Source organism: Amyelois transitella, chromosome 27 (genome assembly GCF_032362555.1).
Source record: "Amyelois transitella isolate CPQ chromosome 27, ilAmyTran1.1, whole genome shotgun sequence".
In the NCBI taxonomy this organism is placed as follows: Eukaryota; Metazoa; Arthropoda; class Insecta; order Lepidoptera; family Pyralidae; genus Amyelois; species Amyelois transitella.
In genome coordinates, this window is record NC_083530.1 from 2,505,989 (window position 1) to 2,518,496 (window position 12,508).

At 38.5% G+C, this 12,508-nt stretch overlaps 1 protein-coding gene across 2 annotated transcripts in view; it reads left to right on the forward strand.

Annotated features, from left to right (window-relative positions):
* Positions 1-12,508, forward strand: part of LOC106142144 (uncharacterized) — a 24,356-nt gene continuing 11,848 nt past the window's right edge. Inside the window, exons 1-12 of one of the 2 annotated variants that reach the window (XR_009657440.1) lie at positions 1-402; positions 614-820; positions 1,390-1,593; positions 1,932-2,024; positions 2,976-3,068; positions 4,206-4,298; positions 4,659-5,451; positions 5,988-6,060; positions 6,743-6,818; positions 10,400-11,690; positions 12,239-12,298; positions 12,435-12,461. Coding sequence is in view for 1 of the 2 variants with exons in the window: in XM_060952099.1 (XP_060808082.1) it covers positions 370-402; positions 614-820; positions 1,390-1,593; positions 1,932-2,024; positions 2,976-3,068; positions 4,206-4,298; positions 4,659-5,451; positions 5,988-6,060; positions 6,743-6,818; positions 10,400-11,690; positions 12,239-12,298; positions 12,435-12,461 (3,043 nt within the window). In the remaining variant the exon portion in view is untranslated. The remainder of the gene's footprint in view (positions 403-613; positions 821-1,389; positions 1,594-1,931; positions 2,025-2,975; positions 3,069-4,205; positions 4,299-4,658; positions 5,452-5,987; positions 6,061-6,742; positions 6,819-10,399; positions 11,691-12,238; positions 12,299-12,434; positions 12,462-12,508) is intronic. The other variant, XM_060952099.1, reaches the window with a different exon arrangement.

Genomic DNA, 12,508 nt, shown 5'->3' on the forward strand with positions numbered 1-12,508 from the left:
TAGTCTAAAGCAGCAGTGTTGCGAATTTAGATCTTTTAGTTAAAGCTTGAACTCGCGATTTATTTTAAGAATATCGAGATTTCAAGAATCCAAGATTTTTTTAAAGTAAAAACAAAAAAATGATCTTTACAAATTCAATCGATCTGAGTAAAATGACCCTTGGATTGTAAATGTCCTATAATCATTAGGGTCAAGTTAGCGCTTTTTTTTTTGTCAGAGAAAACAACACTGGACAAAAGAAAGAATAGCAAATGTCGGGGTGAAGACAAGACATCATTGCTTGATTTTCTTGTTTCGTTTTCTCGTTTATAGACATTTTTATGGCAAATATTTACATGTGGTGTTATGAGCGTATAAACCCTTTTCAATATGATGTTAACAATACACGGGCTGCCATCGGTGGTAAGAAATTTTTACCTTTCATGTTTAGGTATTTTCCTAGCTCCTACAAACAATTACAAAATTATAGATTTTGCAGTATTCCTCCTTAAAGTTGCTTACCTTATATATTTGAGATAAACATGCCACATTTAAAAAACATTCAATATCGACTTACAACGTATCTATATCTAATAAAAGTAAATTATCATGAATTAATCATATTTGGTTTCAGGCCACCTACCACGATGTAAGGACGCTACTACAAATGGAATGCAAGATAAACGATTTCATTTTGGACAGTATGGTAAATGATAAGGGAGGCACAAAGAAGGTCAGGATTGGACTGGCAGATGAAGTGGAAGGAGCACACGTGATTAAATGTCTGGACGGCTTCCGGTGTGGTGGGAATGCACTTTATGTAGTGCCCGTTGGGAAAAATGTAAGATATTTTCATTACCTACTAAGTACTTAGTATTTATATATTTACTAAAAGAATGCCTGCTGTTATGCTTGCGAGAAACAAAAAATACTCACTTTCCCCAAGAATTTTCCTTAAGTTACAAACTACATTCCTGCCAAATATCAGTTTTATGGTGAAGCCATTTTAGTTTTTTGATTTGTGAGTGATCTAATAAAGTGTTGTTTGCTTTAAGATATATTTATTTCCTGCTCAAGGTACACCTATGACAACTTTTTTGTTTGTTGACAATGGACATAAATTATATTCAACTCACTGACACACACACAACACCCCCGTGCCAAGAGTGAGTTGAATACTCACACACAACACCATTTTTATTGCGTGAAAAACTCACTGTCCTGCCAGTTTTTATGATAGTTTTTTACCCAATAAAAAAGACGTCACGCATGCCATGCTGCAGGTCTGAAAGAAATTAAAAATAAGTAATGCCCTTATAAAAATTTTTCATTAGTCCTAGCTTCGTCCTATTTTTCTTTGTAAAACAAATAAATAAATTCAATTCTTTTTTTGTACTTTTGATACCTCAGCAACAACCACCAAACGTACAACCAGCTTTCAATCCCCATGGGGCCTACCAGGGTCCGGGCCCTAGCTATGCAGTGCAAGACCAGTTTGCCCCCCCTCAACAAGTGGGCCCGGGGCCATGGAATGCAGGAAACCAGTGGGCCCCAAACCAGCCCCAGATGGGGTATAACTATCCACAACAGAATGTGCCGTTTCAACAGGGCCAGGTATTGTTTTGTGAAATCTTAGTAATTTTAAAGGTATGTTCCCATTTACCCAGGGGAGCTAAGCTTAGGACCCAAAACCTACTTTCATCTTATATATAAAAATCTTGTGTCACAATGTTCGTTCCCGTATTCATCTGACACTGCTTGACCGGTTCTCATGAAATTTTGTAAGCATTGAGTGGGGCTGAGAATCGTCCAACATCTATTGTTCATACCCCTTAGTGATAAGGGTGGTCCACCAATTACATTGTTTTTTAAATTATACTTTATTTATATGGCAAAACAATGTTTGCCGGGAGAGCTATAATATAATGTATATATTTTTTTACATTTTGCAGTCCCAGCAGCAAAGACCATTGAACCAACGGGAGCTGATGCTCCAGGCATCGAGGGCTCCAGTACAGGATTCATTCCTTGGAGGCTCTGTTCCTGTAAGCTTTTCAACAATACTTTTACTGAGAACTTCGCTTAATCACGCTGCAAGTGATGAAGCGAAGAAATAATGGAAAATGTCAAAGAAACGGGGGATATTATTCATCCTTGAGGGCTTCAATGATGCCCAAAATAACTATTCCACGCAGATGAAGACGCGGGCACAACTAGTAACATATAATCACGTCCTTATCCTTTGCGTGGTAGCCAGATTCAACAGTCTTGAACAAACTGAATGGCCATGTTCAGCTTTATGTCCTTATGATGTCATTGAAATTCAAATAGTGACAGGTTGCTATCCTATTATTAGCCAAGTTAAGCCTTACCTACTTTCTTTTTTGAGAAAGAGATTGTGAGAGAGAGAGAGATTGGTGGCAAGTGGAAAAATATAGTCTCTGCCTACCCCTCCGGGAAAAAGGCGTGATTATATGTATGTATGTGCGTGATTATATGTATGTATGTTAAGCCATTCCCGTAGTCTTTTAAGATATCTATTGGAATATATATAGTGTAATGTAATATTAAGGAGAGATTTCTACTCGTACATACATACATACATAAAATCACGCCTCTTTCCCGGAGGGGTAGGCAGAGACTACCTCTTTCCACTTGCTACGATCTCTGCATATTTCCTTCGCTTCATCCACATTTATAACTCGTAAATTGCGAGGAAACAGACAGCAAAAAAAGAATTCAAAAGAATGAACTGAACTTGTGCATAACTTTTTTTATGTATAATTTAATTTATAAGGGATAGGCGTACAAACTTGGGATTCTTTTTTAGGCGATGGGCTAGCAACATGTCACTATTTGAATCTCAATTCTATCATTAAGCCAAATAGCTGAACGGGGCCATTCAAGTCTTTTCAAGACTGTTGGCTCTGTCTACCCCGCAAGGGATATAGACGTGATCATATGTAATAAAATGTAATGTTTAATTTATAATTTAGCCGGCATCACGACCAGCGCTTCGTAACATAGAAACAGTGGACATACCCAAAGGTGACCAAGGCCGCTATCAGAACTATGAACAGCCAAAACCGGTAAGTTTTGCTAAGTGTATTCTCTCGTCCACATTCTTTTTTTTGTTTTCATTTATTGTGGCACAAACAGTCAAAAATACAGACAGAATTACAAAGACAGTAAACAATATAGTAGACCAAACAGTGCCGATTATGTTTATGGTGTAGTAATTATAAAAGCATGCTTGTTAACAATCAGATGATCTTAATTATCCTAATCGTGATTTAGTACAGTGATGATGTGAGAGCATTGTTATCCCATAAATACAAAAGAATCAATACAAAAAGAAAAGAAATCAAATCAAATACATTCTATTCTAAGTTTGGATAATTGTGAAGTTGACGTTGTTGAAGAAAATGCTGCAGTGCAGTTTGTTACCGCTTCTTCTGCACTGACGCCTTGGGAGCGGCAGTAAACTTGGTTTTAAGTAATTTATTTGACGTTAACCAATGTTGTGAAACCAAACGTTTTGACAATTATCTATACTAATATTATAAAGCTGAAGAGTTTGTTTGTTTAAACGTAGCGCGTCAACGAAGGAACTACCTACTGGTTCGAATTGAAAAATTATTTTTGTTTTGAATAGACCATTTATCGAGCAAGGCTTTAGGCTATATAACATCACGCTGCAACTAATAGTGGAAAACAAATAATGGAAAATTATTCATCCTTGAGGGCTTCATTGATGCCCCAAATAACTATTCTACACGGACGAAGTCGCGGGCACAGCTAGTTAAGAGATATGAAGTATCCTATAATAATGTATAAAAATTTTGAATTTGAATTTGAGTACTCTATACTATACCTAAGTAATGCTAACCGCTGCTCCTGGTGAGACCGCAGCGGCATGACGTCACAGTATTTTGATGTAGTAAATATTAAAATCATTCTATTAGCATATATTTATGACAAGAGAGTTATGAAAATGAAGTAAAATGCACTCCACGCTTTTTACTCCTATTTAAATTGTTTTGTTTATAAATTTAATTTTGTTATAATTTTAATCGGAGGTAATTGACTATAACTGATTGTTCGACTTGCTACTACTGTTTTATAATTCCTTTGTCATTAATTTTTATTTTCTATGTTTTAGTTCGATTAGCAATAAAAGCGTAGTTTTTTAGTTTTTTTTTTAAACTATTATTTTCTTGTTTTAGATAACAATTAAGAAGGACAATTTCATGGGTCCCGATGTGGGTACCGGATCTTATCCCCAGGGACATGGTCAACCATCGCCGTGGCAAGATCAGGTGAGTATCTACCTACACGCATCCTACCATTGAAGTTAACTTTCAAGTAGGTAGGTATTATGGATAATAATTTTACCAAATACATACTTATTTGTGCCGTGCGGTTCTCGGCATTGATGGAAAAAATAATAGGACCACTATAAACTTGATATTCTTTTTTATGCGATGGGCTGGCAACCTGTCACTTTGTGAATCACAATTCTATAATTATGCCCAATAGCTGAACGTGACCATTCAGTCGTTCCAAGACTGTTGGCTCTGTCTACCCCGCAATGGATATAGACGTGACATATGAATGTATGTATGTATTTAAATTAGGCAAATTTTTGCAAGAATTTTGCTAATTTAGTTTATTTTTAGGGCCCGCAACGCAAACCGGGTGATTTCCGCAAGTCTAACCAACCTTACGAAGATGACAAGAAGTACCAACCAAAACATGGCATCTTGAAAAATCCAATAATCGACCGTGATCGGCAAAACACCCATTTTTCACTTCAAAGACGGGATTCCCCTGGCAGGAGACCATCCCCTGGCAGAAATATTTCCCCTGGTCGCAGGATGCCTGATCATAAAATTCCACCTAACGATCATAGGGGTAAGATGCCTGATCATAGAATGCCTGATCACGGGCCTAATGATCGGAGAATGCCAATGAACGACAGAATGGGCCCAAATGATCGTAGAATGCCGTCAAAGGATGATAGAACGGGCCCGAATGATCGGAGAATGCCAATTAACGACAGAATAGGGCCAAACGACCGTCGTATTCCTATGAATGACGACAGGATGGCCTCAAATGACCGAAGAATGGCTTCAGGTGATCGCAGAATGCCTATAAATGATGATAGATTGGGTCCAAATGATCGTAGGATGCCATTAGACGACAGGATGGGGCCAAATGATCGCAGAATGCCGGGAAATGATGAGAGAATGGGGCCTAAGGATTGGAAAATGTCGTCGAATGATAGATTGGGTCCAAATAGGACGATGAAAGATGATAGAATTGGTCCCATGGATGTACCGCATCACGGCAAAGTTTCCCCTGGAAGACGCGTTTCTCCCGTAAGGCGACATTCCCCTGGGCATCCCGGAAGGAGAGACGGTCCCATGGGAAGGGATATTTCTCCGACAAGACGCAGGATTTCTCCATCAGGTTAGTGGTTTGAACTTTCTTTTTTGTTATACTATATTTAATTTTTTATTTTTAATATATTATTACGTCTATATAGACGTCTCTGCCTACCCCGCTACTACCCCCGGTAGACAACAGTCTTGACAATGAAAGGCCACATTCAGCTATATGGAATTGAAATTCAAAAGTTTTCCTTTTCATTTGCGGAAAAAGCTGTATGGTTAAGTACTTTGCCTATGTCAAAAAAATAACTGTCATGTTTAGGTAAAATAAGGTAGAACAACGCGTGTCTTCATTTTCATCACTACACAGGAGAAAGCTAAATCGCTTCCCGCGTCTGTCCCTATGTATGTATGGTACTTCTACTCTATCTACGAATTTTGATGCAGTTTTTTTTTAATAGATAAAGAGTGATTCAAGAGAAAGGTTTTGTAATGTATAAATGGTACCCGTGCGAAGCCGGGGCGGGTCGCTAGTACATAATATAGCCACTGAACGGTGGAAATATCATTTCATGTATTTTTTTGGTTGTTTTAAATAAATATTTTTCTTTACAGATAGACGTTTGCGGTCCCCGCGTCGCAAATCTCCGAACAGGCGGATGTCGCCGGAATCTCACGGCAGGATGAGGTAACTCTTTCTCTCTCAGTCTCTCCTTCTTTCTCCATGCCTCTCTCTTTATTTCTGTCTCTCACTTTCTCCATATATTTCTTTCTTTCTTTCTGTCTCTCTTTCTTTCTTTCTGTCTCTCTTTCTTTCTTTCTGTCTCTCTTTCTTTCTTTCTGTCTCTCTCATTCTTTCTCCATGTCTCTCTTTCTCTCTCTCTCTGTCTCTCTTTCTTCTTTTCACACATGCTGTTGCCTAAATGTACATGTACAAAAATTTCCTACACCGTAAAGGCATGGGTTAGTACTCAAACTAATGTACATAACTCGAAAATCAGTCATTGGTGACGAATTACACTGGCCGAGGTGAGATTTTTACTTATGTAAACTTGGGATTCTTCTTGTATGGGCGAGCAGCAACCTGTTACTATTTGAATCTCAACCATACAGCTGAACATGGCCTTTCAGTCTAGTCAAGACTGTTGGTTCCGTCTACCCCGCAAGGGATATAGACGTGACTGTTACATAAACTATAATATAGTAGGTATCTTAAGTTTCCTCCCACCCTAAGGTTGACTGGAAGAGATTACTTCAGCGATAAGTCCGCCTTTGTACCTCATAGACTGATTTTTTTAATATTTTTTTCATACCAAGTGCATAAATATTTTATCTATGGTAATCAAAGTTGTTATTTACTCTATTCCAAGGTACTCCCCAAATCTGCATTCGGATAAGCCTGATCGCCTGAAGCAAGTCCGACCCGCTTACGAACCAGAGACTAAGGTGAGTGACGAAGCATACGGCCCACATGATGACACTTGATTACTTCAAATTCTATTGGTGAAATTTTATTTATGTATACATTTGACTTTGACGGCCTCTGTGCCGCAGCGGTAGTACGGTTGACACAGGTCTCGGGTTTAAATCCCGCCCAGGTCATGATGGAAAATGAACTTTTTCTTATGGGCCGGGTTTCGGATGTTTATATAATAATGTATTTATTATAGAATATAGTATCGTTGAATTAGTTTTTCGTAACACAAGTCAAGCCCTTCGAGGCGAATTCAATCTGTGTAATTTGTCCCGTATATATTAAGATGAATTAAAATCATGTGAAAATACACGGGGAAATAAATGAGTGATCCTAAATAGCAGCGTGTAAAAACGCACACATATTTAAAAGTGATCCTGTGAAAAATCGCATTGATCTGTATCTACGAGGAACGAAAACACCACATCTTATTTAATCTACCACCGCTTCCAAAGCGCAACTGTAGAAGACGCGGCGGAAACAACTACGCTGCAGCATCATCATAAAAGAGTATATTTAGTAAGAGAATTTGTGTATAGGAAGCTGGTAATTTATTATAAATTACTGGTCATGTGCCTTCTTCGTAATGCCCAGAACGGACAGAAAAAATTTAAGAATCGTATCATATACGAGCCAATTGAGTCAAAACTGAAGAATTTCGAAGACGGATAAAGTGAGGAGAAAAGTCGAAAAGTAGATCCCGATGTCAGCTTTCTCATTCCGAAGACGGACAAAGTGAGGAGAAAGGTCAAAAAGTAAATCCCGATGTCAGCTTTCACATTTCGAAGACGGACAAAGTGAGGAGAAAGGTCAAAAAGTAAATCCCGATGTCAGCTTTCTCATTCCGAAGACGGACAAAGTGAGGAAAAAAGTTAAAAAGTAGATCCCGATGTCAGCTTTCTCATTCCGAAGACGGATAAAGTGAGGAAAAAAGTTAAAAAGTAGATCCCGATGTCAGCTTTCTCATTCCGAAGACGGATAAAGTGAGGAAAAAAGTTAAAAAGTAGATCCCGATGTCAGCTTTCTCATTCCGAAGACGGACAAAGTGAGGAAAAAAGTTAAAAAGTAGATCCTGATGTCAGCTTTCACATTTCGAAGACGGACAAAGTGAGGAGATAGGTCAAAAAGTAGATCCTGATTTCAGCTTTCTCATTCCGAAGACGCACAAAGTGAGGAGAAAGCTAAAGAGTAGATCCTGATGTCAGCTTTCTCATTCCGAAGACGAACAAAGTGAGGAGAAAGCTAAAGAGTAGATCCTGATGTCAGCTTTCTCATTCCGAAGGCGGACAAAGTGAGAAGAAAGGTCAAAAAGTAGATCCTGATAGATGTCAGCTTTCTCATTTCGGAGGAAAGCAGCTGAGGTTGCAACTGTGTTCATGCGACTCCTATATCTGCTATCAAATATCTTCATAAAGCCGTGTACATCAGTTGAATTATCACTGTTCGTAATTTAATACATTACATTAATAACCGAGTTGATCATCGTTACTTTAAAATAAAATGGAACAACGACATTTGGACGAAATGGAAGAAATGGAAGACAGCTTTTATCAAAAAGCTCATATAGAATGTGTAATTCTCTCGAACTCTCGAACTTCATTTAAGGGATATTGTCAGATATTTGACATAGATAAACCTTCATAGTTTTGATTTCAATTACGAACAGTCTGGCCATTGTATTGTGACAAGCAAATATGAAATATGAGCTACTGCACGAGAGTGCAGTTCTATCTTCAGCTGTGTCAAGTATTATTGTATCTAAGATTTTATCTACAAGAATAAACTTAAGTGCACTTATTCACTGCACTGTCCATTTTACACATATTACAATGGACGTAAATATTAGTAGCAGTGTCATGCGATAGCTGTACTATGTTGGCATGGCATTAACCAAGAATTTCTTAAAAAAAGTACGCGAGCGAAGTCACATGAAAAAGTAGGTCAAAAATTACGCAACAACAACGTCTTGGAATACCGACAGCTATCTGGTGTGGAAGAACTTGGAAGAAGGCCAAATGGATGCAAGTTAGGTGTATACAAGGTGGATAGCGGAAGAAAACTGAGGAAAAATAAATATAACTATTGCAAAAAATGTTCTGTAATGTTACTGCTAAGTTTGGAGGCTTGGCGTAACAGTGGTCGACTATCAACCAATGAGATCGAAGATTTCAAGAATCACAGTTACCTATATCAAAGAAAATTATAGACATCCATTATAAGAAGGGGGAAAAAACAACAAGGCTTCGTGTGCTGAATACCATGCGAAGTTGAGAAATTAGAAAAATAATGCCAAGTGTACGAGCGGTTGAATCATTTATATCCCTTGCGGGGTAGACAGGGCCAACAGTCTTGAAAAGACTGAAAGCCCACGTTCAGCTGTATGGCTAATATCCTTGGGACTTTTCTTGTAGGCGATGGTCTAGCAACCTGTCACTATTTGAATCTCGTTCCTAAGAATATGAACATTTACACAAAAACGTAAGGAACTTTAATTAGTTGCCGTTCATTATTCATGTATATTACATGAAAAATTCCCTAGGATCTTTAAGAATCTTAAGTCGGTAGATTTTAAGAAACTATCTCTTGATCGATTTGAAAAGAGAATCATCATATAATATAAATATATTTATACTAAAAGTTGGAGATGGCTGCAAACAATATGATTCACGGAGAAGGAAGCATCAACCTAAACAAAGTAACTTGTCACAACGAAATTAAGGGCAACTGGGAACATTTTAAAAGTGACGGTATACGGCATGTCAAAGAAAATAGAAATAGAAGGACAATCATTTAGTGCATCGTCTGCACTTTACGACATGCAATGCTGTTACTGTCAGCTGAAAGCCCACTTTTATATTCTTCGTAAATAACCATAACCGTTCGCGAACGATACAAGTATAGAAGACCCGGCTCGAAGGACCAAAATTTATGTACGAGCCACACAGCTTACTACTGCAAAGTTCGTGTCAAAAATATTTTAAATGATCTATTTAGTACAAGAGACTTGGAATGAAAAGAAATGCAGGCTATGTTCAGCTATTAAGTATACCTAATGCATCATCAACTCCATATAATGGGAAATAAAAAGGAAAGTGAAAAGAAAAAGAAGAGACAACTTGAAAGAGGTCCAGGATAAAAGTCCAAGATTTTGCAAACGGATTTTCTTTCTAAGTGTTACCAGAATTATTTTACTTTGTTATTAGCTCTTAAAGTCGAAAAATCGTTTGGAAGCAAGTCTAACATACGTTTGTAAATAAAAGAATCACTTTAAAATAATCTGATGTACTCGGGCATAATTCAAATAAGAGAATTGTGTTTCTCTAAATTAAGAATGCGATATTGATTTTGTGATATTTATAACAATAATTTTCAGGTGCCATTTCTTTTATTTCTAAGCAAATGTGGGAAAATAGCAATATTTTCATTTGAATTCGTCAAACAAGAGGTTTATTATTTTGATTAATTGATTCTCTCGACAATCCTAGAATTAGTTTAACATTATGTCAGCGCCTCTTTATTGTGTTCTGTTTGCAAATAAAGTTTGAATTTCCAGGCGTCGAACCAACCTATGTACTCAGGTGGTTTTCGTCCTAAAATGGACGAACCACAAGTCCCCGTCGTGCCAGGGGCCACAAGGATATCGCCCTGGCAGAGCAGAAGCCAGTCAAGGGAGAAATATGTCGTGAAGAATGAAGAGGAGAGAAGGGATGTGATTTCTAGGATGTCGAATCGTTCCGGGGAACAGAGGTTTTCTCCTCGCGCGTCTCGCTCGCCTCACCGCAGAGACAGGTCTCCAATCAGGGACCGTTATAGAAGGAATACGCCATCGACGTCACCAAGGCGATCTTGGGCGCTCGAAAAACGCCGCAGTCCAGAACCTGATGCCCCACCACCGCCGATATGGCCCGGACAGTCCAAAGACGAGTATTCTAGACCGAGCCACCCGGAAGAAGACGCAAAATCACCTGTCTGGGCGAACACCTTCGTCAAAGTCAAAGAGAGAGTACCAGATTTCGAACCAGATCCAGTGAGAGTTCGCAAAGATTTGATGCACGAATCGAGGGACGGAGGGTCAGTCCGGAGGGAACCATCGCCGCAGCGGTTCAAGCATGGCGACAGGAGAGACGACAGATACCACAGGGAACCTAAATTTGAACGGGATGACTTCTCACACGACCGTCGTTACCACGAGCCTGATATAAAGAAGCTTCCAGACAGAGAAGAGTTCATAGCAAGAAGCGAACGTGCCCACCAGGATTATAAGAAAGAAGAATCGCCCGACCGTCTTCTGCCAAGGGAGGAAGTGTACCGCAAAAAGCATGAACAGTTCGAGGACGAGTTTCAAGACATATACCAAAGGGCCGTGGACTTCGCGAAGAAAGCGCAGGAGTTGCGGAAACATGATCGCAGGAAGGAACACGACGAAAGGCGTGACGATAGGGAGTTCTTCGACAGACACGATCATCGCCACGACCAAAGACCAAGGTCACGTGACTCGGACGAGTACAGAAAACGTGAGCCTAACTGGGACATCGATCCTAGAAAGAGGCTGTCTCCCAACAATTTGGCCAAAAGGGAGAAAGCAGTGGATGAGATCTGCAAGCGGATATTCCAGAAGTACATGCACCAAGTCGAGCACGAAGCGAGGAAGAGGGTCGAGGACGCGGTGAAAGATGAAGTGTTCAATAAGATATACGAGATGTTCGAGGATGATGACACTTCTTACATCGAGCTGATCATCAAGTTCAATTCTAGATTCGGCATTCGATCGGAAGCGGACATGTTCCACAAGGCGGCGACGAAGTACTCCGTTCAATATAAAGGGAAGAAAAGACCGGCGCCAGGTGAGAATTTTATGTGTCAAATTTTTCATTCATTTATACGTATTTATTTACAGATATTCGCGGCGCGTCCTTATATATAATTTATAGATATCTGACACTACACGACGTGTCTCTTTCAGTCGTTTATATTTTAAGCGGAAAAAAGGATCTTACGCCAACTTTTTATTCGGGTATATGAAATGTTGAATTATTGCATTATCTGAGAAATGCTTGTATTTTCTATCGGGTATGAAAAATTTATAGTAGGTAATATATGTATATTATTCCACATAATCTCGATAAATCCAATAGGCTTGATTTTTTTCTTTGCCAGTTGAAACTCTTTTATTATATCCACCACAACACACACAACACAAGTGTTGCGTTAAATAAATAGAATATATACTTATGTATTTCATTCTTTATTTTTATTATAAACTCTTTACTTGTTAAACGCTTGTGTAATATAGATCGTACAATGTTATTTTATATTGTATTCTTTTAATATATCCATGGTGTTACATTGCATTGACCAAATCTTGAGTCTAAAGTCATTTGTAAATTTCCAGATCCATCTCAAATACATGCGAAGATACCTCGGCGAACTCCAGAACCTGACTTGAAGCCAGGTGGGTGACTTTTATTTTTTCTTGTTTTTGTTTTCATGTTTCACATATGAGAATTTTTTGCGAGCAATCTTTCGTTAGATTAGAATACAAACAGCTCAAAAAATGCAATATTTAAAATAATATATATGATTTGCAGGTACTAAAAAGCCGACCGGAACAATCAGTGAGTACAAACAATTTTTTTTTTACTCAACTACCTAGTTCTAAATT